We start from the raw sequence: 27,212 nt of genomic DNA on the forward strand, positions 1-27,212 counted from the left end.
TAAATAAGAAAGGTATGTACAGTGACTAGCAGAGAACAAATGCTCAGTATTAGGAAATGACATTTTCATTTTACCCCCCCAAGTTGTCTTTTATTCCCTCTTCACCAAATAATGCGATGTGCCATTACAGTCTCTTAAAATTGGGAAAGAAAAGCTGATGCCAATTAAATTGTTTTCTTTGGGTTGGAGGTACAGAGTGGCCTTTTGACATTGACTGTTCAAAAATTTTAAATATTTTATTAAGTTTTTTGATGTGCACAAAAGTGTACCAAGCTGATCCCCAGGTCCTCCTCAGCCACCCTCGGCAGCCTCACCAGTGTTTGCCATTCTGACTTCCTACACTCTCCACCCCACCTGTTCTTATGCTTGAGAATTCAGAAGCTAATCCCTGACATCATTTTACTATAAACGTTTCATTATGTGTCTCCAACAGATAAGTATTTTTTTTTAACTAAGTGCAGTACTGTGAACATACCCAACAATATTAACAATACCTTGTTAATTAGTACCCTGTCCGTGTGTAGTTTTCTGTAATTATCTAAAAAATGTTTCTTTTTTTTGAACACTTGGTTCATATCATGATCCAAATGGAGTGCACATATTGCAGTTAATAGGTCCATCTTTCAAGGCTTCAAAAATTTTAAGAGCTCCCACTCCTGTTTTATCTGTGAATTTTATTTCTTGAACAAATTGCATCATTGGTCTGGTAGCGTTTTCAGCAATCTTGATTTGGCTGATTGTATCCTAGTGTTTTCTTTGAACATGATCTGTCCTTTCCATTTCCTGTTAATGGAATCTAGAGGTTTGATGAGATTCAGGTTCAGTTTTCTTTTGGCAGGAAGCCGTGGTGGGCGGTGCTGTGAGCTTCCTGTTGCAGCCTACCACAACGCTCGTGATGATGGGCTTGTCTACTTCCAGTGAGGAGCTTGGTCCGTGGGTTTGGGTGTTGTCAGCCCGCGCTTTCCATTTTAACTTACCCATCAACCTTTCACCTCAGGTGGGGATCCTCTTTCTCGACTGTGGATCACCTAAGAAGCTTTTAAGAAAATCCTGATGCTGAGGCAGCTCCCCAGGTCAATGGCATCCAGACTACCTGGGAGCGTCAGCATTTTTTAAAGTTCCTCAGGAGATACAGATATGCAGCCAGGGTTGAAAACCACTGTCCTAATTATTTTCACGGTCATTGATAATATTACATAGGTACATGAGCTCATTAAGTGTTGCAACTAGTGATTTTCAGGTTCTGTCATTCTGTCTGCATTTATTAGCTGGAATTGTTCTTTTTTTTTTTTTTTAAAGATTTTATTTATTTATTCATGAGAGACAGAGAGAGAGAGAGGCAGAGGGAGAAGCAGGCTCCCAAGGAGCAGGGAGCCCGATGCGGGACTTGATCCCGGGACCCTGGGATCATGACCTGAGCTGAAAGCAGACGCTTAACCATCTGAGCCATCCAGGCGCCCTGGAATTGTTATATAAAAAAGATTTTCTCTTATCAACAACATGAATATGCTGATGCATAGTTTATACTGATGTGAACTGCTGAAAGGCACCAAAAACGTTTGTCTTTATTAATCTGTATAATGAATTGGTCCCTTAATATCTCCAAAGGTGCCAAAGCACTTGTTTTTGTTTTTGTTTTTGTTTTTAATTCCAGTATAGTTAGCATACAGTGTTATATTAGTTTCAGGTGCACATTGTAGTAATTCTACAATTCTAGACATTGCTCAGTGCTCATTACCATAAGTGAACTCTTAATCCCCATCACCTCTTTCACCCATCCCCCCACCTACCTCCCCTCTGGCGACCACCAGTTCTCTATAGTTAAGAGTCTGTTTTTTGGTTTGTCTTTTTTTCTTTGTTTGTTTTGTTTCTTAAATTCCACATATGAGTGAAATCATATGGTATGTGTCTTTCTCTGACTGACTTATTTCACTTAGCATAATACTCTCTATAGAGATCCACCCATGTTGTTGCAAATGGCAAGATTTCATTCTTTTTGATGGCTGAGTAATTGTGTGTGTGTGTATGTCTGCATACCACTTTCTTTTTATCCATTCACCCACTGATGGACACTTGGACTGCTTCCATAATTTGGCTATTGTGAAAAATAATGCAGTAAACATAGGGGTGCATATATCCTTTCAAATTAGTGTTTTTGTATTCTTTGGGTAAATGCGCAGTAGTAGAATTACTGGATCCTACCTGCAGTGATTCTATTTTGAATTTTTTTAAAAAGATGTATTTATTTATTTTAGAGAGAGATTTTGTGCAAATTGTGGGAGAGGCAGAGGGGGAGAGAGAATCCTGAAGCAGACTGACTGCTGAGTAGGGAACCCAACACGGGGCTCAGTCCCAGGACCTTGAGAGATCATGACCTGAGCTGAAATCAGGAGTCTGTGGTTGAACTAACTGAGCCACCCAGGCACCCCTATTTTGAATTTTTTGAGGAACCTCCGTACTGTTTTCCACAGTGGCTGTACCAGTTTGCATTCCCACCAACAGTGCGAGAGGGTTCCTTTTTCTCCACATCCTCACCAACACCTGTTGTTTCTTATGTTGTTGATTTTAGCCATTCTAACAGGTGTGAGGTGATATCTCATTGTGGTTTTGATTTGCATTTCCCTGATGATGAGGGATGTTGAGCATCTTTTCATGTGTCTTTTGGCCATCCGGATGTCGTCTTTGGAGAAATGTCTGTTCATGTCTTCTGCCTATTTTTAATTAGATTATTTGTTTTTTGCTGTTGAGTTGTGTAAGTTCTTTATATATTTTGGATACTAACCTTTTGTTGGATATGTCATTTGCAAATATCTTCTCCCATTCAGTAGGTTATCTTAGTTTTGTTGATTGTTTCCTTCGCTGTGCAGAAGCTTTTTATTTTGATGTAGGCAGAGAGGCAGACAGAGGGAGAGGGAGAAGCAGGCTCCCCGCTGAGCAGGGAGCCCAACGTGGGGCTCAATCCCAGGACCCTGGGATCATGACCTGAGCCTTTATTTTTACTTTTGTTTACCTTGCCTGAGGAGACATGCCTAGAAAAATGTTGCTGGGGCTGATGTCAGACAAGTTACTGCCTGTGCTCTCTTCCAGGACTTTTATGGTTTCAGATCTCACATTTAGGTCCTTAATCCATTTTTTTTTTAAGATTTTATTTATTTTTATTTGAGAGAGAGAATGAGAGAGAGGGAGTACATGAGAGAGGGGAGGGTCAGAGGGAGAAGCAGACTCCCTGCTGAGCAGGGAGCCCAATGCGGGACTCGATCCAGGGACTCGAGGATCATGACCTGAGCCGAAGGCAGTCGCTTAACCAACTGAGCCACCCAGGCGCCCGGTCCTTAATCCATTTTGAGTTTATTTTTGTGTATGGTGTAAGGAAGTGGTCCAGTTCTGTTCTTCTCCATGTAAGTGTCCAGACAGATTTCCCAACACCATTTGTTGAAGAGACCATCTTTTTCCTATTGCATATTCTTGCCTCCTTTGTCAAAGATTAATTGACCACATAAATGGGTTTATTTCTGGGTGCTCTATACTGTTCCTTCAATCTGTGTGTCTTTTTCTGTGTCATTACCATACTGTTTTGATTACTACAACTTTGTAGTTTATCTTGAAATCTGGGATTGTGATACCTTCAGCTTTGTTCTTTTTCAAGATTGCTTTGGCTGTTCAGGGTCTTTCATGGTTCCATACCAATTTTAAGATGGTTTGTTCTAGTTCTGTGAAAAATGCTGTTGGGGGGCACCTGGGTGGCTCAGTCGGTTAAGCGGCTGCCTTCAGCTCCGGTCATGATCCCAGGGTCCTGGGATCGAGCCCCATGTTGGGCTCTCTGCTCGGCGGGGAGCCTGCATCTCCCTCTCCCTCTGCCTGCCTCTCTGCCTACTTGTCTCTCTATCTCTCTGTCAAGTAAATAAATAAAATCTTAAAAAAAAAAAAGAAAAATGCTGTTGGTATTTTGATAAGGATTGCATTAAATCTGTAGATTGCTTTGGGTAGTATGGACATTTTAACAATATTTGGCCTTCCAATCCATGAGCATGGACTATCTTTCCATTTGTTTGTGTTGTCTTCAATTTCTTTCATCAGTGTTTCAGAATAAAATCTTTTACCTCCTTAGTTAAGTCTATTTTTGGTGCAGTTGTAAATTGGACTGTTTTCTTAATTTCTCTTTCTGCTGTTTCCTTATTAGTGTATAGAAATGCTATGGATTTCTGTATATTGATTTTGTATCCTGCAAACTTACTGAATTCATTTATCAGTTGCAGTAGTTTCGTGGTGGAGTCTTCTGGGTTTTCTGTATGTAGTTCCATGTCATTTGTAAATAGTGAAAGTTTCGCTTCTTCCTTACCAATTTGGATGCCTTTTATTTTTGTTGTCTGATTGCTGTGACTAGGACTTCCAGTACTATGTTGAATAAAAGTGGTGAGAGTGGACATCCTTGCCTTGTTCCTGATCTTAGAAGAAAAGCACTTAGTTTTTCACCATTGCTCATGATGTTAGCTGTGGGTTTTTCATATATGGCCTTTATTATGTTGAGGTATGTTCCCTCTAAACCTACTTTGTTGAGGGTTTTTAAAATCATGAATGGATGTTGTACTTTGTCAAATGCTTCTTCTGCATCTGCTGAAATGATCATATGGTTTTTATCCTTTCCCTGGTTGATGTGATGTATCATGTTGATTGATTTGTGAATATTGAACCACCCTTGCACCCTAGGACTAAATCCCAGTTTCTCGTGGTGAATGATTTTTTTAATGTATTGTTGGATTCAGTTTACCCCCAATATTTTGTTGAGGATTTTTGTATCTATGTTCATCAGAGATATTGGCTTGTACTTCTCTTTTTTTTTTTTTTTGCACTGTTTTTATTTGTTTATTTATTTTTAGAGAGGGGAAAGGGCAGAGAGAGAAAGAGAGGAAATCCCAAGCAGGCTCCACACCCAGCCCCCAACAAAGGGCTCAACCCCACAACCCTGAGATCATGACCTGAGCCCAAACCAAGAATCAGATGCTCAACCGACTGAGCCACCCAGGGGCCCCTTTGTGTAGTATTTTTATCTGGTTTTGGTGTCAGGGTAATGCTGGCCTCATAGAATGAATTTGGAAGCTTTTCTTCCTTTTCTATTTTTTGGAATAGTTTGAGAATAGGTATTAAAACTTCTTTAAATGTTGGGTAGAATCTACCTGTGAAGCTCTCTGGTCTTAGAATTTTGTTTGTTGGGACTTTTTTGATTACTGCTTTAATTTTATTACTGGTAATTGGTCTGTCCAAATTTTCTGTTTCTTCCTGATTTAGTTTTTGGGAGGTTATAGGTTTCTAGGAATTTATCCATTTCTTCTAGGTTGGCATCATTTTTTCATAATATTTCTTACAATCCTTTGTATTTCTGTGTTGGTTGTTATTTCTCCTTTTTCATTTCTGATTTTGTTTGAGTTCTCTCTCTCTCTCCTCCCTTCTCCCTCTCCCCACCCCCACCTTTGATGAGTCTAGCTAATGGTTTATCAATTTTGTTGGTCTTTTCAAAGAACCAGCTCCTGGTTTCATTGGTCTGTTTCTGTTGAAAGATCAGCTGATAGTCTTATGGGGTTTTCCTTGCATGTAACTGTTTTCTTTTTCTTGCTGCTTTTATTTATTTATTTATTTAAAAAATTTATTTGAGAGAGAGAAAGAATGAGTGGGAGGGGGAGAGAGAGAGCATGAGTGGAGGGGCGGAGGGAAAGGGAGAGAGAAACTCAAGTGTGGAACCTGACGCGGGGCTCAGTCTAATGACCCTGAGATCATGACCTGAGCTGAAACCAAGAGTTGGATGCTCAACCAACTGTGCCACCCAGGCACCCCTTCTTGCTGCTTTAAAAATTCTCTTTATCACTAGTTTTTGCCATTTTAATTATTATGTGTCTTGGTGTTGACCTCCTTGGGTTGATTTGGTTGGGAACTCTCTGTGACTCCTGGATCTGGATTTCTCTTTCCTTCCCCAGATTAGGTAAGTTTTCAGGTATTACTTCTTCAAGTTAATTTTTTTGCCCCCCTTTTCTTCTCCTTCTGGGATCCCTACTAATGTGAATGTTATTACACTTCATGGTATTGCTGTGTTCCCTAAGTCACTTTTCATGTTTTATTTTTTCTCTCTCCCCTGTTCAACTTGATTGCTTTCCATTTTTCTGTCTTCCAGGTCACTGATTTGTTCTTCCGCTTCCTCTAGTCTACTATTTATTCCATCTAGGATATTTTTAATTTCAGTTACTGAGTTCTTTATCTCTGACTGGTTCCTTTTTATATTTTCAGTCTCTTTGTTGAGGGTCTCACCAAGGTCCTCCACTCTTTTCTCAAGTCCAGTAAGTATGTTTGTGACCATTACTTTAAATTCTCTATCAGGCATATATATTATTTATCTATGTTTTGTTTAGCTCTCTTGGTGTGATTTTTGTCCTTTTCTTTCATTTAGGACATATTCCTGTGTCTCCTCATTTTGTCAAACTCTCTGTGTTTTTATATTTGAGGAAAGTCAGCTATGTCTCCTGTTCTTGAAAGTAGTGGCCTTATGAGGAAGAGGTCCTATAGTGCCTTGCAGTGCAATGTTCCCTGTTCACCAGAGCCTGACTCTTCAGCGGTGTCTCACATGTATGTTGCTTGCACCCTACTGTTGTGGTTCACCTGTGTTTGCCTGCAGTCCAGTCGTGTGCTGTGGCTCTCTTTGCCTGTTGTAAGCAGGATTTGGTTCCGGTGTTTGTAGTGGGCCAGACTGGGACTGCCTTGGGCTTGCGTCGAGTCAGACCAGGCGTTTGCCACAGAGGCAATAGGAGTGAATTACAGGGTACTTTCCCTCTGTTGTGCCCTGACAAGCTTTAGTTGGTGGGTGGGGCCTGCAGTCAGACCAGATGTCTGCTGCCAGCCCACTGTTGGGGCTGCAGTTGCCCTCCATGGGGCAGGAGTCCCTTTGGACTGGTAGTGGTCCCTATTGGAGCTGCTTTCACCCTGCCAGGCTTGTGGCATCTCTTTGGATGGGCTGTGGCCAAGGGCATATTGGATAGGGTCCATCCTCAGGAGAATGTAGGGATCGGGCACATGGTGTTAGCAAGGTTTGTGAGCAGGTCTGCTGTGGGAGGGGACCTGAAGCCGAGGCCTGGCTGGATGGGGCATGTCCGCAGGAGAATGAGGAGGTGAGTGTGCTGTTAGCAAGTTAGGTAGTGCTTGCTGGTTCTCTGCTGGTTCCTGCAGGTTTCTGTGCATCTAGACTGGAGGGCAGGGGAGGGAAATGACACTTGCCAGCTCCTTTGTTCCTGAAGAAGTCTCTCAAAGATCCCTGCCCCTGTAGCATATGCTCTGAGCTTAAGAAACTAATCTCCCTCCTGTATATCTGACGTTTTTTTCAAACTGTTGCTTCTATGCTCTATCCCTGTGGACTGTTGTGCTGTCTCTTTAAGGGTGGGTACTCAGTTTCCTCTCGCCCACCTAGCTCTCCCAGAGCTGAGCCCACTGATTTTTCAAGTTCTAGGTGGTAAGCCTTGCTGATTGTAAGAACTTGAAAGATTATGCCTCTCTGGTTTTCAAAGCCAAATGTTTTGGGGATTCATCTTCCCCATGTGGGTTTCCCTTACCTGGGGTTTCTTGTGTGTGGGTGTTTCTCTCCCCTCTTTGGGCCGCATTGTCCCTCCCTCCTGCAGACAGTCCCATGGGTCCACTTAGTGCCCAATGGCGTCTCCACCCCTCCTCCCTCTGCAGTGTGGCCTTTTCTCTACATTTAGCTGTGGAGAGTCTGTTCTGCTAATCTTCTGGTCATTTTCAGGGTGATTTACACTGCTGTGGGTGTTATCTAGTTGTATCAGTGGGATGAGGTAAGCGTAGGCTCCTCCTACTCTGCCATCTTCCCAGGAAGTCCAAAGCAGTTTTTTTTTTTTTTTTTTTTTAAGTGTCGTGATAAACTCAGGGAATTTTATGTATTTGTTTAATCACTTTTCTGTTTTTAGCACAAATTGTCCCATACTGGCCAACCTGAAGCTTTCCCTTTAGGGAATTTTGATGTGACTCCTGTTGTTTCTGACAGTGTCTTTGCGTCCTGGCATGACAGGATTTCCTCTTTAATGCTCGAGCTCTGTTTAATCACAAACTGTTTTGAATAATTGTAACTCAGTGCCTTAATTAGTTCTTCCACCAATGAGCAATATATATATATATTTTGTCTTGGTGGACGAGAAACTCCTTACCAAATTGAGATACAGAGTTTCAGTAATAAATCTGCAGAAATAGGTGTTAGAAATTTATGTGAATTCTCATTTGTAGAGGGCACTAGCTCATGTCAGTGGACATACACATAATACTTACTGTATGGTTTTTGATAATTTCTTAAGCATTGTATTCTCTGTTGATCATCAAGAATATAAATGAGTCTATAGTATATGACCGTGCCACGTATGAAAAAAAATGCTAGTGTCAAGGAATAGAACTGATTTGAACAATGTGGAACAATGGAACTATATTAAAAGTTGAAAGTTGGAATAGTGAGTATTTAAAAATTTTAACAATATCAGCAACCTGAAATAGTTTGAATACAGTCCTATAAAAGTGTTTAGTTTTTAAGAGTTTACTATTTATTATTTTCGGCTGAGGGATTGGTTGGCTGTAGGACTTTGAAAGCAGTTGGGAAAATGCCACAATAGCCTCGGAATGAAATTCCAGAGGCCCAAAGCAGAGAGCTGCATTTTAAATATTATGAGAGATATTTGTTACTTTTATTCTTGGGATGAGTGGGAGAAATTTAATGCCCGTGTTTCTTCTTTTTGGCCCAAATACAAATTGAGTATGTTAGGAATTACCTAGAAATGTATGTTTAGTTTGATATAAAAAGAATCACTTAAAAAACTTTTTTAAAATTAGCTTGAATTGAAGTATATTTGACATGCAATATTATGTTAGGTTCAGGTGTACAACATAGTGAAAAGGAATCCGTTTTGATATGTTGATTTTTACTTTAATGGGAAAAGAGTTCATTAGGAATGTTCAAGTTCTTTGTGTACATTTTGTGATGCTCCTCTCTGACCCAAGATGAAACTAATAGCCGTGATACACCTGCTTATCTGCTATCTGTGGCGGGGCAGGGTGGGGGGGGGCAGCGGGGATCTGCGCTGTCGGCGGCTCCCTTCTTATCTGGCTGCTGGTCCTGCTCAGTCTCTTGTGTGGGAATGTCAGTTCCATTAATAACTCAAGGACTGGACAGGCAGATAGTGGGAAATGGGTGAAGAGAAAGAAATTGTATTTAACCCGGTGTTCTGAGTTGTCATTTTTCTAGACCCTAGCATAGCTGGGTAAAGGCAGTCTGAGGGCGTGACAGCAAATCCACTTCTGACAGAATCTCACTTTTGAGCCAGAGAAACAACCCAACACCAAGAGAAAAAAAGAGTGAACGAAACTGGGGAAAAACGGTAAAGATTGGGGCTTGGAAAAGTCCGGGGAAGCAGTGCTAGGAAAAAAATGGCACGACCCAAGTATTTGGATAGAAGCTCTGATAACTTTGCAAAGTAACTTATTTTTATTTAAAATATTATTCTTGCTGTTTCATATGAACAAAATTCCTTTTTTTTTAAAAAAGGAATTTATGGAAGGATTGATTCCTCATAGAGGATTTGGGAGTTATGTACTGTGCCTTTTGGATCTGCATTGGTCAGTTGCCAGAGGGAAGAGAGCAGGTTTTATTTTTCTTCATGCAGGTAGAATGACTCACCCACCACAGTGCTCTGTGTTTGGGTTATCTACTGCCGTGTAACACATCACCCCCAAACTTCCTGGCTTATTATTTCTCATGATTCCATGGGTTGCCTGGGGGCCAAGGTGTCACCTGGAGTGTCTCGTGCAGTTGCATTCCTAGGTTGGCCATGGCTGGGCATCCGAGGGGGCTCCTTCGCTCTGTCTGGCGCCTCACGGTTCCTCCTCTGGCTTCTTTCTTCAGCGGGGTGGCACGGAAGCTAAGGGTTCCAAGAGGGAGGGAGCCACAGTTGCCAGTCTTTCTAAGGTCTGGGCTCGGAAATCCCAGGTTTCTTTTGCTACACTCTCTTGGTCAAAGCCGGAGACAAGGCCAGTCCCTAGAAAGGACTTCATCTCTTGGCTTGAGGAGCAGCGTGAGCATACAGAGACAGGAGCTATTGTTGGCAACCATGTTTGGAAACTGCCTACCTGCAGTCACTATCCTTTGCTTCTCTCTTCTGTGTTCAGTTTTTCATTGTTTACATTAGAGAATTGGGAATTATTTTTACCCTCTGTCTTTAACACCTGACCACTGAGTGTCATTAAATTTTTTTTCCTATTTTCCTGTTTGGTTGGTTAGATTGTTTCTTAGTATTGACTGATTGCTTTTTCTTAGCTCAAGGCCAGTATATATATATGTATGTATATATACTGAGAGTGTCCCCTCTCAGTATCTAATGATAGTGAGAACTGTGTGGGGTGACCTTGGGAGGAGTTGGAAGCTCCTGCAAACTTTCCAGCCTGGAGTCCCCTCAGACCCAGGCCATCAGTAGTTAAAAATCAGCTGCCCAGGTGAATGCAGTAAGCAGCCAAGGGTTTTTTTTTTTTGGTCCAGCTTTATTGAGCTATAATTGACATATGTCACTCTATACGTTGAAAGTGTGTAGCATAATGGTTTGACTTGCACATACTGGGAAATGATTACCACAATAAGTTCCGTTAACATCCATTATCTCATAAAGGTACAATAAAAAAAAAAAAGAGAAAATTTTTTTGCTCGTGATGAGAACTCTTAGGATTTACTCTCTCTTTTTTTTTTTTTTTTAAAGATTTTATTTATTTATTTGACAGAGAGAGACATAGTGAGAGAAGGAACACAAGCAGGGGGAATAGGAGAGGGAGAAGCAGGCTTCCCCGCGGTGCAGGGAGCCCGATGTGGGGCTCAATCCCAGGACCCTGGGATCATGACCTGAGCCGAAGGCAGACACTTAACGACTGAGCCATCCAGGCGCCCCTAGGATTTACTCTCTTCACAGCTTTCCTATGTAGCATACAGCAGCGCTGGCTATGGTCATCATGCTGTACTATTACATCCCTAGTACTTATTTATCTTATAACTGGAAGTTTGTACCTTTCGACAACCTTCCTCCCAATTCCTCCTCCCCCCATCCCCTGCCTCTGGTAACTACAAATTTGATCTCTTTGTTCTTTAGTTTTTTAGATTCCACATATAAGCGAGATGATACAGTATTTGTCATTCCCTGTCTTATTTCACTGAGGATAATGCTGTCAGGGTCCATCCATGCTGTTGAAAATGGCAGAATTTCTTCCTTTTTATGGCTGAATAATAATCCCTTATATGTATGTATATCACAACTTCTTTATCCATTCATCCATTGATGGACACTTAGGTTGTTTCTATGTCTTGGCTATAACAAATAATGAGGCAGTCAAGTTTGAGAAGCAGAGCCCTATTAGAGTCGTATTGCTCAAACTTGAACGTGCACACCAGTCTCCTAGGGACCTTGTTAAAATGCAGATTTTTACTAAGTTTGGAGTGGAGCCTGAGATCCTCCATTTCTAATAAGCTCCCAGGTGAGGCTGATGGCCCTGGACCACGAACCACCCTTTGAGTACTGAAAGTATAGAGCGGGAGTTAGCAAACTTTTCATGTAAAAGACCAGATAATAAATATTTTGGGCTTTGCAGGCCAGCCAAGTCTACTCTTGTAGCATGAATGCAGTCATAGACAATATGTGGACAAATGGATGTGGCTGTGTCTATAAAACTTTATTGACAAAACCAGGCAGCAGCCAGAATTGGGCATGCAGGCCATGGCTTGGCCACCTGGTCTAGAGCTTTCTTAGTCTCAAGTTTTTGACTGACCCTTTGCTGCTTTCCTCTCTTGTTGGACCAACTCTTGAGTAAGAATTAAGTGGTTTTATAAGAGGTTACTCATTTGCTTTGTTGAATGATGAATAATTGATGATGACATTTAGGCTGCTGTTTACAAACAGCCCACATGGTCCCTTGGCTGTGGTTCATTGCTTTTCCTTGAGTATAGGTGGCCTTTCTGGTTTCCTTCCCTAGACCGCCTTTTCAGAGGTAGATCAAAACAGAGCTAAAATTTGTTCCAAAATGTGACCCATGGGCATCCAGAATAAATAACCAGGGCTGAACTGTGGAGGCAGAGCCACTGGGGTGGATGAGTTGCATTCCCTTTATCTGTCTTCCACCACTTACCCTGGAGTTTACTACTCTCAAGGGATAGAGGCCGGTACTCTGGCTTTCAGAGAGGCAGAGAGCAACAAGGGACCTGGACCCATGAAGTTCACATTGACATGGGTCACACTCATAGGTCTGGCTGTTCTGGCAGCAGAAAGTTACATATTGCTGATGATATATTTTTACAGACAGACAATGCAGGACCAAATTTTGAGTTTTGGGGGATGCAAATTTGGAACCACGTACTCTGCTCAGAAGGCCTATATTCCATCTCCTGGGCTTTGGGGGTAAGGCCCAAACATTCCTGGTCTGTTGCTTATAGTGCATTTTTTCATTTCTAACCCCAAAGCTAGTTAAGGTTGAGCTTTAAGAAAGTGGGGTTTTCTTTGTTTTTGTTTTGTTTTGTTTTGGTTATTGTTTTTAAGCTGGGCCCAGTATGGGGCCTGAACTCATGACCCTGAGATGGAGACTTGAGCTGAGATCAACGGTCAGATGCTTAACCAACTGAGCCACCCAGGTGCCCTGCTTTAGGAAAGTTTTAAATTTAATTGGTTCAAAATTGAAACTGGCTCTCATTTGTCTTTATGATAGTGCTTAAATCCCGAAGGGGCGATGTTACTCCTCTTTAGAAATGGGAGGAAAAAGACTAGAATTCTTTAGGCCAGGGATGCTCATGATAGACTCCTTTTCTCAGGGTGGTTTTTGCCAGTGGATCTCCTCGATGAGATTGATAACCTTCTCTCCCTGGGTCCCCATTCCCTGGAACCTTCCTTCTACTGGTGAAATCTCTTTTATCTCATTACCTTGACTGGTCTGAAAAATAGATGCTCTGGTATTTCTACACTAGGAATACTTTCTTGCGTTTCCTTTTCTGTTTTGACCTCCCCTCTTGGCCAACTCTTGGTCTGCCGGGGCGCTCGGTGAAAGTTTAATTCCATTGGTGTCCAGAACCAAAAGCTCAATGCTTTGACTTTTACGGAGGGATAGAAACTTCTTAAAGGTATACTTAAACTCTGTCTACATGTGTCTTGTCATTCTTATGGCTGAAAAGATTATTTGGGCATACTGAATATGGTTACTGGTGCAGAGGTGGTCTGTACATTACACATTATTCAGTTCATTTGGATTTATAACAATGAGTCATATTCATATAATAGAATATTATTTTTCATTCCTCAAAAGATGGTACATGTTGGGAAAACATGGGCTTTTTGAAGTCAAATTAAAGCTAAATGAGTCTGGGTTACGAGGCTGGTTTTGGCCCTTAAATGTCTTCAGGACTTGGGGAGGTTAATTACCCTTTCTGGGCCTCAGCTCCCAGAGCTGTGACATGGAGTGATCTGTACCTACCTGGTGGAGTTGAGGTAAAAATTAGATCTGATGAAGAAATGAAGTATTTAACCCAGTACCTGGCCCATAGTAGAGGTTCAGCAAAGAGCATTACTTTTGTTATTATTGACAATGTTATTTCTGTTGTTACTCATTCATTTTGGCTCTGAGATCTCCTCTTTGAAGGTGACCTTTTCACAAAGTTGTTCTCTTCCCATCCCATCCCATCCTCTACATTCTTCTAATGTTTTTTCTTCCTTTCTTCCCTCCTTTCCTCCCTTCCTTCCTTCCTTCCTTCCTTCCTTCCTTCCTTCCTTCCTTCCTTCCGCATATTGTTCTCCATATATGATCAACTGTGAACAACTTGAGGACAGGAATGCAGTTTGTTAAACTCTGTATCTCAACTCTTGCTAGACACAGCAACGTGGTCGAATTTCACAGATGTACTGTTGAGTGAAAGAAGCCAGACACCAAGAGTATACACTTTTTTTGAAGTTCAAGACAGACAAAACTCATTTGTGGAGATAGAGGTCAGAATAGTGGTTATCTTGGGGTAGAGGGGTTATTGACTGGCAGGGCACCCAAAAGAGCCTTCTGGGTGCTTATAAATGTTTTAAATCTTGTCTTGGAGCTACTAACACAGGCCTGTGTGTGCATTTAAAACTTTTTTTGATTTGTACACTTAATATTTGTGTACTTTGTGTATGTTACAACTCACTAAAAATTTAGAAAGGTGTTTTCCAGTCTACAGTACTAATTTGGCAATTGTTAGTCATTCCATAAAAGGTTGAATTTTGAATGGATGTTATGATGAAGAAAGTGGTCAGTCTTAATCACCATAGGACTATGGCCAACTTTTAAGGCAGCTGTAACATACATTTTGAAAAACACAGTGGGTGTCATAATTAGATTTTGCACTGTTATTCACAGCACTGCTTGAATCTTCACCTGGCTTTTGCAGAAAATATAGAAAATAAGGATAGCAGGACTTGTTATTTGGGACCATTCGTTTAGGTGGAACAAAAGAGAGGGATACAGTCCCATCTGATTGGTGAAAAACCTGATTTTTTCGTCGCCTCTCTACTGCTTCCACCTTTCTCTTCTCTTTCCCTCCCCTTGTCCTTTTATCAGTCCTACTTTGAAATGAAATCTGCGACTCTAATAGATGCTACTGACAATTGTGTGGCAATTCTGCCAGATGGCATTTGAATCTCGGGTGTTCTTTGAAAAATGAAAAGACCAAACACACGCACAAATAAATGAAGGTTGAATTAATCTTTATAATTAAATGGAATATTACCCCGCTATGACTGATTTTAGCTTTCAAACTGGATTGCATGCTAATTTTTCAGTGAACTGTAATTGTATTAACGTGGCTTTTTAGATGCTTCGAAGTACTTAAAATAGATTTGCCAAGTTACTGAGAGAGAAGTTATTAGAACTTTTAATCAAAACATCTCTGAGATCTTCGTGGGGGGGTATATTTGTATCCTGACTTGTAGTTGCAAAGCATTTTCCAGTTATCGATTAATTGTTTGTCCCTATCATCCTGGGATTTAGGTGACACTGGCCAAAAATTAGGTTGAGTTGCAAGTGCCTGAGTCACATTCAGAAATTGTTGGGAAAGATCATGTTGTTTTCTTCATAAAGTACTCCTGTTGGCATAATAGTGGTGACTACTTGTGAGATGCCTAAGGAATATTGAAGGAGTGGATGGAGAATACAATGTCAGGGGTTCTCAGAAGTGAGTCTGGAAGCCTTGCTAAGTATCACAGTCTAGAGCGTCTAGCAATCTAGCATAGACTTGAGCATGCAGGAGAATCCCCTCCCACACCTGTTCTTAACCCAGGGTGATATTGTACCCCCAGGGAACATTTGTCAAGGTCTGGAGACATTTTTGGTTACAACTGTGAAGTGGGGAGGGGGAGAGTTACTGGCATCTAGTAAGTTGAGACGAGGGATGCTGCTAAACATCCCACAATGCACAGGACAGAACCCCACAAATGAGAATAGTTTGGCCCAAATGTCATTGGTGCTAAGGCTGAGAAACCCTGCCTTATGGTAATGCAGATTCCTGGATTGCAACCCAAAGACACTGCGACTTCGTAGGTCTGAGGTGGGTCCATGAATTTGCATTGTTCACAAGCCGCCAAGGACTGCTGTTGCTGCAGCCAGTCCAGGGACAAAGCTTCATGAGAAGCCCTGAACTAGAGGCCTACCGTGTCGAAGGAACGAGCCATCTGTCCGGGGAGTGGCCCTATAGCATCCCTCTCTTGTAGAAAAACTATGTGACAATTCACGTTGGCCTAATTTAATAATAATGCAAAGTTACCTCATTTGATTGTTGCCCCCACAGTATGAGGGAGGTGGTTGAAAAATTTTTCACCCTAGTGAAGAATTGTTTATTTCCAAGGTAAACCTTAATGGAAAGAAGGACCACGATACCCCCTCAATTGAACTGTTGATGAGAGAGTGGGATATGTTTATTTAAGTTAATCTCCAATTTGCCTGCCATTTAAATAAGTAATTTTACAACTGAAGGAGGATTAAAGAGCTGATTAAATTTACCTGAGATATGTTAGGTGTTAGGGACTAGATGTTGCTTGTGCATTTCTAAGCTCTTTGAATCTTGACATTGGAAAATGATTTTTAATAATTTATTTGCATTTTTTCTTTGATTTTTCCATGGTAATAATTCCTGCTTCAAGTTAATATTTTTATGCTGGCTCTGTTTTAAAATTCAGGTATTTACCTCAACAAAAGATGAAGCATTACAAGTTGAGTCACATTTATATCTTGATGAAATTGCCCAGAAACTTTATGCTTTGTCCCTTATTTCCCCCTTGCTATCTTTACTATTAGTTTTGAAAAATCTGGGAAACTTTATCTTGAAGAGGTGTTAGCAAAATACTTCTGCGAAGAGCCAAATAGTAAATATTTTAGGCTTTGCAGGTCCCGTGGTATCTTTTGTGGTTACTCAACTCCACAGCTATAGTATGACAGTGGACAGAGACAAGTAAACAAATAAGCTTGTCTCTTGTAAGGGAAAAACTTTTCCTCTACCCTTTGAGGTCCAGTCTTTGGGGGCCTGTGAACTCAACTGACAAAAGACAGGTTAGCAAGAAAAAAAAGACAAAGTTTATTCCCTTAAGAAGGTGGGAGCTTACAGAAAATGTAGCTCAAAATGTAGCTCAAAACCCCATTGAAAATTTAGGGCTTATATACCATCTGAACAAGGGGCATGGGTTAGGATTTCAAGGGACAGTAAATGGTAGGAAATGACTGAGAAATATATGGAAGAAACTAATGGAAAGTAAAGTATGTTTTAGTAAGGTCTGTTTATGCAGTTTCTCATTTCTGGCTATGGGAGCCTCCCTTGAAGGGGATTTATGACAGTGGAATTCTTCTAGAAGGCTCTGCTTTTAGGCAAATAAGAGGGGTTCAGAAAAAGCCTCTTCCTGCATCGCATGTTTCTCAAATGCCTTTAGTTCAAAATAATTCTTAGGCCATGGTGGCATATTCTGGACCCCTTCACTGTGTTCCAGGAAAACTATTTACAAAAGCAGGTGGTGGGCTGGTTTTGGCCTGTGGGCTATAGTATGCTGACCTGATGTAGAGCCCTGTACGGGAGAGACAGAGAAAAATATCATTTACTTTGGCCCATATAAAAGCCGAACTACAATATAGGATTGTTCCAGCTTCTGGGCTTTTATCATTTTGGCTATGTCTGGACACATGGATTTAGCTAATTGAGGCTTAGGATCTTCATTTGAGAAGGTCTGGCAGCTGTTCTATTTACAAAAAGTTTGTGAGCAGTTTAGGGTATGTGACTGAAAGTACAGAAAGACATCGATTTTTTAAAAATTATATGATCCAGTTTTAAAGGGAGTATATGAGACTTGCCCCTGTTTTTAAGGTAATAATGCCCCTACCTACCCCGAGGGGGATATTGTTGTTTTATGGATTAATCATAGGATGGTTTTGGGTTCTTAACTCTGTTACTGTTCCCTGCTCCAGTTATTTACTAAGAAAACCCAAACGTTGGTTTCTTTCTTTACTTCTGTTGGGTGCAGTGCTCATCCAAGTGAGAGGAGGGGACCATCACAAAGACACTGGGGAAAGGTTTAGTGCCAGTTTGGCTAAATTATAGCTTCCCCATGCCTACATGGTTTCCTTTCTTCAGACTGGAAAAACTGCCTGCCTCCAAGATACATGGAGTTGGTGTTTCCAAGAAAGGAAGAGGGATGGATGGAACTGGTTTGTGATTTGGAATGCTTCCTAGAATGTTGTCTGTGTTTGGCGAGAAATGGGGATTGTCTGCTATACTGGGGCATTACTCAGTCAGGATTTAGGATGGAAGAGCTGAAATCTGAGCATTCCTGTCTTCCAGCTCTTGTAAAACCACTACTGTGACTTATAAAGCCTTCTGATACATGGGGACACTTAACTCCTCCTCCACCCCAGCATGATGCATGAGCCTCTGAACCACACCCAAAAGCAATTTGCAGAATTAAAATTTTCCACGATTCCTAATAAATCAGTGCCATTCTTACAGAGAAGATAAAATTTGATTTTTCAGATAAATGCATTGTTACTATTTGTGGGATCCAGATAGCCCCAGAGGATATTAAAGCCTGCTCCTCAGGGCTAATTTTCATCAGTACCATCAGCTCTGCTTAGGATAATATCTCCAGCCAAGGCATCTACACTAGTCAATCATTTGTTTGGTGTTATGAAAACTGCCATTGTTTTGAAGGATAGTGTAATTCATGTACGGTCTCCTGAACCTTCGGATATGCTTAAGGCTCAGAATTTTGATTGATGTTTAATAGTTATTACAGAACTCATCAGAGAAAATGAGGCCTCAGTGTGGTTAAGCCTAACTGAAGCTTTCAAAGCCATTGCAAGCTTACGAAAGTCGTCTATGAATTGTTTGTAGAAGGGCAATTGATCATCAGTTTCCTTTTTTTCTTATGTTGGTTAAATTAATAAAAAAGAAAAAAAATAGGCCAAGAGACTTAACGAGGTAGCGGAAACACAAAGCTGCTTAATTAAGTGATAAAAACGATCCCTTTGATGTAATACATACAAGACATTTGAGAATTTACCTGACTCTCCTAAACAGCCAAGTCAGTGGGGATTAAAACAAATGAGCTTTCCATCTTTCTGCCAATCAGCTTAATACGAAGTGGCTTTGAAAAATCAGGAGTAAAGCTGTCATCGTAACCAGTCTTTAAGTCACTTTGGTCATCTGTGTAAAAATTAGACACTGTTTCAATGTCACAGCCAGATAAAGCAGAATTATGTCCGGTTCTGTGCTTGCCACCAGCCCTATCAAGTTGCAGTGTACCTTGTGGAAAGTTCTGGGAAGGAGGGGTGACTTGAGTGTTTAAATCACATTGTGGGGGCGCCTGGGTGGCTCAGTCGTTAAGCGTCTGCCTTTAGCTCAGGTCATGATCCCAGGGTCCTGGGATAGAGCCCCGCATCGGGCTCCCTGCTCGGCGGGAAGCCTGCTTCTCCGTCTCCCACTCCCCCTGCCTGTGTTCCCTCTCTCACTGTGTCTTTCTCTGTCAAATAAATAAATAAATAAATCTTTAAAAAAAAATAAATCCCATTGTGTTTTACATTTCCGATGTTCCTTGTTTTTCAGAGTTTATTTGTGGTAGTTATTCTCTCTCTCTGTCTCTCTCTCAATGTAATAATCCTCACTTTATGAACTCTCTCTTGTCTCCATAGAATTAATTGTAAATTTTTAGAGCTCTAGCCCTAAGACTTTAGGGCAAGGAATAAACTCCTAAGCAATTAAGATGTTGTATGTACATGTTAGTAATAGCAAAGAGCAAAACAAAAACACAAAGTAGCTAAAAATGCATGCACATGTGCATACACGCTCACTCCCCTACACTGTTCCGCATGAATCAATTTGGCAAGCATTGTTGAGTGCTTACTGTGTACTAGGCCCTGTGCCACCAGTTGAGGCAACTCAATGAACAATCCCCTCACTGAATTATCTACATCAACACAGAAAACTGTGGCTCTTGGGCCGTATTTGGCATGCTGCTTATTTTTGTATGGCCCACGAGCTAAGGATGGATTGAACATTTTTAAATGGTTTGAAGAAATCAAAAGAAGAATGTATCATGATACATAAAAGTTATATGAGATTCAGATTTTAGCGTCTGTAAGTAAAGTTTTATTGGAACACAGACACAGCCATTCATTTATGTGTTATCTATAGCTGCTTTCCTACAGACAGCAGCAGAGGTGAGGGGTTGGATTAATGACCATATGGCTGGCAAAACTGAGAATATTTACTAAGTGGTCATTTACAGAAGAGGTTTGCTCAGGCTTGATCTAGGTGATTCAACTTTTCCTTTCCCAGTTCCTTTATTATTCCAGTACTTCTTTCAACTCTCTCTTTCATTGTATTTGTATTAGAAGTAAATTTTTAAAAAGATTTTATGTACTTATTTGACAGAGAGGGAGCACAAGCAGGGGGAGGAGCAAGGGGAGAGGAAGAAGCAGGCTCCCTGCTGAGCAGGGAACCTGACAACACGGGGCTTGATCCCGGGACCCTGGGATCATGACCTGAACCGAAGGCAGATCCTTAACCGACTGAGCCAACCCTAGGTGCCCCCCGAATCTGTCCTTTTTAAAAAATGGATTCCTGGGAGTGGAACAGGGAATTTGTTTTATGCCATTGGCCAGAATCTCCTTCCATAGCCAGTCCTAGCTGGAAAGGAAGCCGGGTGATGCAGCTATTTTTCGTTTGCTCCATTGTCACCCTGAGCAGAATTGGGGTCTGATACTAAGAGAAGGAAAGGACAATGGATATTGGGTAGACAGTAGGCAGTATTTGCTTCAGAAAAGTAAGTACTTTGCCCAAGGTCACAGAGGTAGTGAAGATCAGCAGTGGCTCAAGCCTCTTCCCTTGAGGAAGGAGGTTTGGCTGTCATGTGTGGTCCCCTTCCAGAAGTTTGTGTGAGTAAGGGATGGAAATGCATGCAGTGGTTACAGAAAACTCTGGCATTTCTGATCAGCCACAAGCAGCCTAAGAAATATTGCTTGCAGAACATGATATGCGGTCCCTTCTCTGTTTATACTGCTCTTCTCTCAGTATTTGCCCTGGGACTTGCCTTTCCTTCTTGTCCATGTAACCAACCCAGGGGGTAATTGATTGCAGACCTCTCTCATGAATACTTTAACCTTTCAGCTAGCCATCAGATTGTTGGTGCTTCATTCTTCTCGTTCATGAGAAGTTAAAAAGTGACATGATCACTCTTTGCCTTAAAGGGTGTATCAGCGTTCATGCAGGAAAGTGAGTGCCCGTCTAAGTATATCAAGCAGGAAGCTGTTTAATACAGGCAACTGGGGGCTTATGCAATCATTGGGAGGGCTGGTGAGTGAAGGGCCCAATCTTCTAGTGAAGTACTGCCTGCACACAGAAGGGGTCTCCTCAGGAGACTGCCTGGAGGCCGCGGGCAGAGCACTCTGTCTGCTGTCTGCAGGTGCCTCTGTGTCTGCCCATAGCTGCCAATGGCAAGTGAAGAAATGGTGTCTCCTCGTCTACCTTTCCAGTCTCCTCTGAGTGCTTCTCAGGGGCAGATGCTGACCTGGAGCCATGCCCCATGGGATTTCTGGAGATGGCATTCTGAAGCTTCTCAGGGAAGAAAGTAGAGTGGCGTGGGGTGGGATGACGTGGACTTGACAACAGACTGACAGAAGGACATTTGAGTCTGAGTTTGAATGGAGGCGTACATTTGGGGAAGAAGAGCACGGTGTCCCGAGGTTGGCAGTGTTGCTACTAGTATTATTACCTTATTCTCTCTATGTGTCCTTGGGAGATGAACTTAGGGATTCTTTGTATCTCTCTACTGACTGTTCAAGTCAAGGTATTGCTAAATAATAAAGAGGATTCAGTGACCCGCATGTACAGTGTAGACGGTAATATATTCTGTGAAGTTCCATCGTGCAGTGGGGGTCCCAGAACGTGAGGTTTGAAAAACAATGCATAATTCATCAGCATGCTCCAGAAGGACCAGTGTTCGGAAAACAATTGTGGATGACTCAGCTTATACATTTCTTCATTTTGGGGGGTAACTATCGGGAGCTCTTTATTTGTTCTACGTTATACGTGTGACTTGTGGTAAGCTCATAAAATACACTGAGGAATTAAGTACAGTGAGGGAAATGATACAGTGGTCTTGAAACAAGGTAACTTATAGACATAGGAGGTATTGTCTGGTGTTGAGGGAGAGTCATAACTGTTAGCTATCTGCTATCTAGGTCACATCAGGCTTTCAGTGTAACTCACAGGGTTTTGAAGGCAGAATTTGGTCTGTGCTATATTTGAGTCTGGAACAGCAAAACCCATTATGACTGTGTCCTATGGCACTTGTAAAATCCTCTGAGTCTTGAGTTTCAGGTTTCTGCTGATATTTAATATTTTAATTATCTCAAGGAAGATAAGGAAATGCACTATCTTATTCCATTTATTTGTTGGGTGAGGAAAATTGAAAGGGACTGAAGGAAAGAACTCATTACAAGAGCAATGTGTGCAGGGGTCCCTGGTTTTGCTGTACTGGAATAAAACCAACATGTTTGGGGTTGCCTGGTCTCTTATGTGGGGTCTTCTGGAGGCAAAGCTGGAGATGAAGATGCATGTGCAAGTGATTTAGGATTTATTTAGCAAGTGTTCCCAAGAGAGAACAGCAAGGGTATGGGGGAGGCCAGCCTGGGAAGGGTAAGGGACAGGCAAGGGTGTGACTTCAGGGGAAGTCTCAGACAGTCTGATCATTCAGGGGACCTCTGGAGTGCAAATTAGACCTCACAGTTTGTCCTAAATGGAGGCAAAGGAGTGGAGCTTCTGGACTCCTGCTACAGTCGCTCATTGGCTGAAGGCTCCTGGGGTAAGTTGGGGTGGGGATGGGATCCGAAGGTAGAGAAACTCTCAGGAACTGTTTCGCGCAGGCAAGGGGCTCCAGTAGCCCTAGGGCAGGCCTTCTAAGAGTCGGAAGTGCTGGCCATTAGAAAAGAAAAAACACTAGATGCTGGGGAAGGCTGTACAGAAGCAATGCTAGGGATCCCAGGGGGATCCGGGCAGATCCTCCTTACCATGTACTCACTCTTTGAGTAAGCCCCTCTTTTGTTTTTACGAAACCCAGAATCTGGGGAGAGGAAAGAGACACATTTTCACATGGAACTGTAAAGTTTCTCCGGAGCAAGAGTTGGCAAACCTTTCCTCTAAAGGGCCGGGTAGTAAATGTTGGAGGTTTTGTGGGCCACAGGGTTTCTGTTCCAACGACTCAACTCTCCCCTTGTAGTGCACAAGCAGCTGCAGATTACATGTCAGTGAGTGGTCTTGGCTGTGTTCCAGTACAAGTTTGTAGAGCCAGAGGTGGGGTGGGGAAGAGGGGGGGGGGCAGTAGATTTGGCCCAGGGGCCGTAGTTGGCCAATCCCTGCTGTGCAAGCTCCTTGTATGTGCCGAAGGTGATTTTTCCTTCATCCATTCCCTTTATGCTACAGAACACAGGGAGGCAGTAGTCTGTCTATCAAAAGGACAGTTATGGCACATCTTAAGTTAGTCTGGACCCCCTACTTCCAATCTTTCTAGCATTCCGGCCATCACTCTCAGCATTGCGTGTGATAATCTTGCTGAAGGGTGACTCATCTCATTTTACTCCTGCTAAAAACATTTCGTTCTCTCCTATCTGTGAAAGAAAAGATAGACTCTTGGCATGGCATTCAGGAATCCCTGTGAACTGGCCCAAACCAGTTTTCCTACGGATTGTCTACTGCTCCCCCCTCCTAGTGCTGCTCCTCTCTGTGTGATGTCCTTCCTTTCTGGCTCCCTGTCTTTGTCCTTGTGCTCTCCTGCAATGCCCTTCCTCTCACCTCTGCATTTTTTTTTTAAAGATTTTATTTATTTATTTGAGAGAGAGAGAATGAGAGACAGAGAGCACGAGAGGGAAGAGGGTCAGAGGGAGAAGCAGACTCCCCGCTGAGCAGGGAGCCCGATGCGGGACTCGATCCTGGGACTCCAGGATCATGACCTGAGCCGAAGGCAGTCGCTTAACCAACTGAGCCACCCAGGCGCCCTCACCTCTGCATTTTGAAATCCCACCCATTCTCGAAGACTCGGTTTGGTCACCTACGTTAAGCATTTTCCTCATGAGGAATTAGTCTCTGCTCTAGAATTTGATAACAATATTGTCTTTCTTTTGAAACCTTTATTTTTACTATATATTTGTTTGTGCATTTACTGTATTGTTAGTATTTGAGGGCAGAGACTAAATTACATTTTTTTTTTTTGCATTTCACAGTAGGTTGCATTTACTAGGCACTCCCTAAAGAGAGTTTTCAGATGACCGTTGCGTCCTACATTGTGTGATTATTAATGATTTAAGTGCTGAAACTCTGACCTCGTTTTTCTCTTTCCTTTTTATAGGCGAGAGCTGTTTTGGCAAAAGTTGGCTATCCTGAGTTTATAATGAATGATACTTATGTTAATGAAGACCTCAAGGCAGTAAGTGCTAAATATACTGTATTTTTATTTTTTGGCAACTTTTACTGGCCTCATGCCTTTCAACTAACCCAAGTCCAAGCACTTAAACCAAGTAGTGCCAGAAAGCACCAACTTTTGATTCATCCCTTGGCTAGATATGAACCTCAATATGCCAGGCGTATCACAAGATTTAGAGCAGATTCAAAATAAAGGAAGTGTCAGAAAGAATGCATAGCTGACTGGGTACCATAAAGCACATGGACCTGGATTCGGTCTGATTTGATCATAAAGGAAAGGATTAAGCAAATTGAGTATTTTACAATTAGTGGCCATGTTCTAATGTAAAACGCATGATATTTGTTGTTAAACATTCTTTATGTGCTTCATTCATACTAAATGACTAGTAATAAATCTGCCTGCTGGGAGTTAACTTCATTAAACTTTATGAGTGTTTTGGCAGATTAAGTGCACATACATATGACTCTATAATTTACTGTGAGTTGGACTGTATATTTGCAGTAAGTTACTGATGGAGGAATAGTAATAACTTTTGTATTCTGATATTTTGGGACATGCATTTTCCAGTAGATACATTCATTACAGGCCTTTCTAATCACAATCACTGTTACTTCCTTTCCTACAAATAGTTCTGATAAAGAACTTTTCTTCCTCACAAAACCCCCTGTTTTTACCATTCACTACGTTTTCTTGAAAAAGTAGTTTTCTAGGGGCGCCTGGGAGGCTCAGTCGTTAAGCATCTGCCTTCGGCTCAGGTCATGGTCCCAGGGTCCTGGGATCGAGCCCCGCATCGGGCTCCCTGTTCAGCGAGGAGCCTGCTTCTCCCTCTCCCTCTCCCCCTGCTTGTGTTCCCTCTCTCACTGTCTCTCTCTCTGTCAAATAAATAAATAAAATCTTTAAAAATATATATATATAGTTTTTTTTTTTTTTTAAAGGTAGTTTTCTCGAGTGTAGTAAGTAAGGCTCTGAGATGTAGGTCTTTCCTGAGATTGTAGTTTGACAAGTCACATAAGTAAAAGCAGTCCTCGACTTGTAGATGAACATCAGAATTTTATAGGATTATTCAAAAGTGAGAGAAAGCTTTCATTATAAAGTTTCTCCATTGGTCCCAAGGTATGGCCTTCCAAAGTATTTCTCCGGCTGCTCTGCAGGAGAATAATGTGCTTCAACCCATCTTGTACATTGTTTTGATGCGGAAAAATCTCAGTATTATTATGATAATTAAAAATACTGACGCACTTGACACATATGTACATTATATTGTAACCTCCACAGTAAGCCGGTGAAGTAGATGGTGTTTATCCCCATTTTGCAGAAAAGGACGTAGAGACTCAAAGATGTTAAGTGATTTCCTCAGTGTCCTACATAGTGTCAGAGCCAGGACTGAAATCCAGGCCCAGAAAGCTCTGCCTATAATCAGAGCAGGGGTTCTGCAAGGTCCTTCTCAGGCACCTGCTCCAGAGGAAGACTGGTGGGCTTAAAGAATTGGTGGGAGCTGCTTTCCCAGAGCTGGTTGGGAGGGGAGAAGAAAAGAGGGAGGTCATATTGTCAAGTGGTTAAGAGCACAGGCCTTGGAGCGCTTCTGCCTTTTCCACTTACTAGTCGTTTGATCTTGTGCAGGTTCAGTTATCTTCCCTTTGGTTGTTGGGTATTGGTTTACAAGCTCCTCAGGAGCTTCCTGGGGGCAATCTGAAACTGGCCCTGGTACTTAGAGGGCCACTCCACGTTGGTAGGTGGTAGGTTTCATAAGCCAAGGGAGCTTACATACAAGGGCAGCAAGATGAGTGGATCCCCGCACCTGCTGGCCAGATTTTAAAAGTTTATATAGAGGCCATAACTAGGTTCAGTCATGTATACTGTGCAGGTGTTCCCCACACCACATCCCTATCTCCAGGCTGCATCCTCAGAGCAGCCCCTGGGAGCGGGAAAGGTAAGCAGAACCCCCATTCCTGGGTATAGGGGGTGGGGAGCCTCGGACTGCCCAGGTCCAGCTCACAGGTCAAGTTGTAGTCAAGTCTTTGACGACCTTCTCCAACACTTGGTACTGGAAATAATAATAATAACCAAGTCTTGGTATTGTTGGGTGGATTAAATGAGAGTATATAAATGTGAAAGCACCTAACATAATGTTCTGGCGCATAAGTAGGTTCCTTGTAAGTGCTAGCTGTTACTTTGTGGATCAGTATGAGAACCGTTGCTGCTGAGAAGAGCATCACCGGGCACAAAATGCCTTAGAAGGAGAGCCTGGATGAGCTGGGCAATTATTCCAAGTCAAGGATGCAGATGAGAAGGTGTGAGAGGTATTTTGGTGTAGTGGTTATGGACATGGGCCCTGGAATCAAGGTGCCTGGAGTTATATCCCTAGTCTGCCATTTACTAGCCGTGTGACCTAGGGTAGATTATATAGCGTCTCTGTGCCTCAGATTCCTCATATTTGAATGGAGTTGAGAATAATAACCCCTCCCTTATAGGGCTGCTGTGAAGATCAGATAAGTTAACATATTTAGCGTATTTAAAATGGACCCAGGCACGCAGTAAGCACAATCTAAGTGTTAAGTTACGGCATCTTCAATTTGTATGTAAGAGATTATTTTGGTGTGGAAAAGTCATTATGAATTGACCCGTGCACGATCTAGGTGCCTCAAATTGATTTAAAAGGCTATGCAGATGGAACAGTCTCAAGCTTTAATCAAATAAGATAGAGTTCAGGGCTCACTCACAATATTCAACTGATCAGGTTTTGTTGGCAGTCTGCTCTTGTCTAAAGCGAGTGCCCAAAAATGTGAGTACTCGCTGGATGCAGTATCTTTTGTGAAGAGAAACCAGATGCCAGACAGGCTGCAGTATTAGGTGGGTTTTCTTGTTTCTCCAGGGTCTTAACTGAAGCCATTACACAGCAAGATTTTTAATCACTTTTGTCAAGAAACAGCTTTTGTCTGACTCATAGCCAGAGTAGACCCAGATGCACCCAAGAGTTTCTAACAGTTTAAAAAAATAGACGGTGAAAAAACATCCAAATACTGAAATCAAAATACATTTGTGTTCAGAAATGGATAGAAAAAATGAGTAAAACCCAACCTGAATATAGGTAAAGGATGCTTGATGTGATAGACAGTAATAGTGTCGCCAAGGTGAATAGCAGTAGGACTAGAGTATTACTGGTATACAATAAGGCTGTGTTTTCAG

The 27,212-nt window shown here is 42.0% G+C and overlaps 1 protein-coding gene across 1 annotated transcript in view; it reads left to right on the forward strand.

Annotated features, from left to right (window-relative positions):
- PHEX (phosphate regulating endopeptidase homolog X-linked) overlaps positions 1–27,212 on the forward strand; it is a 217,000-nt gene that overhangs the window by 111,207 nt on the left and 78,581 nt on the right. Inside the window, exon 14 of the mRNA XM_035000704.1 lies at positions 23,952–24,029. Within this exon, the coding sequence (XP_034856595.1) occupies positions 23,952–24,029 (78 nt within the window). The remainder of the gene's footprint in view (positions 1–23,951; positions 24,030–27,212) is intronic.

Source organism: Mirounga leonina, unplaced genomic scaffold (assembly GCF_011800145.1).
Source record: "Mirounga leonina isolate KUSES-001 unplaced genomic scaffold, KU_Mleo_1.0 Mir_101595, whole genome shotgun sequence".
In the NCBI taxonomy this organism is placed as follows: Eukaryota; Metazoa; Chordata; class Mammalia; order Carnivora; family Phocidae; genus Mirounga; species Mirounga leonina.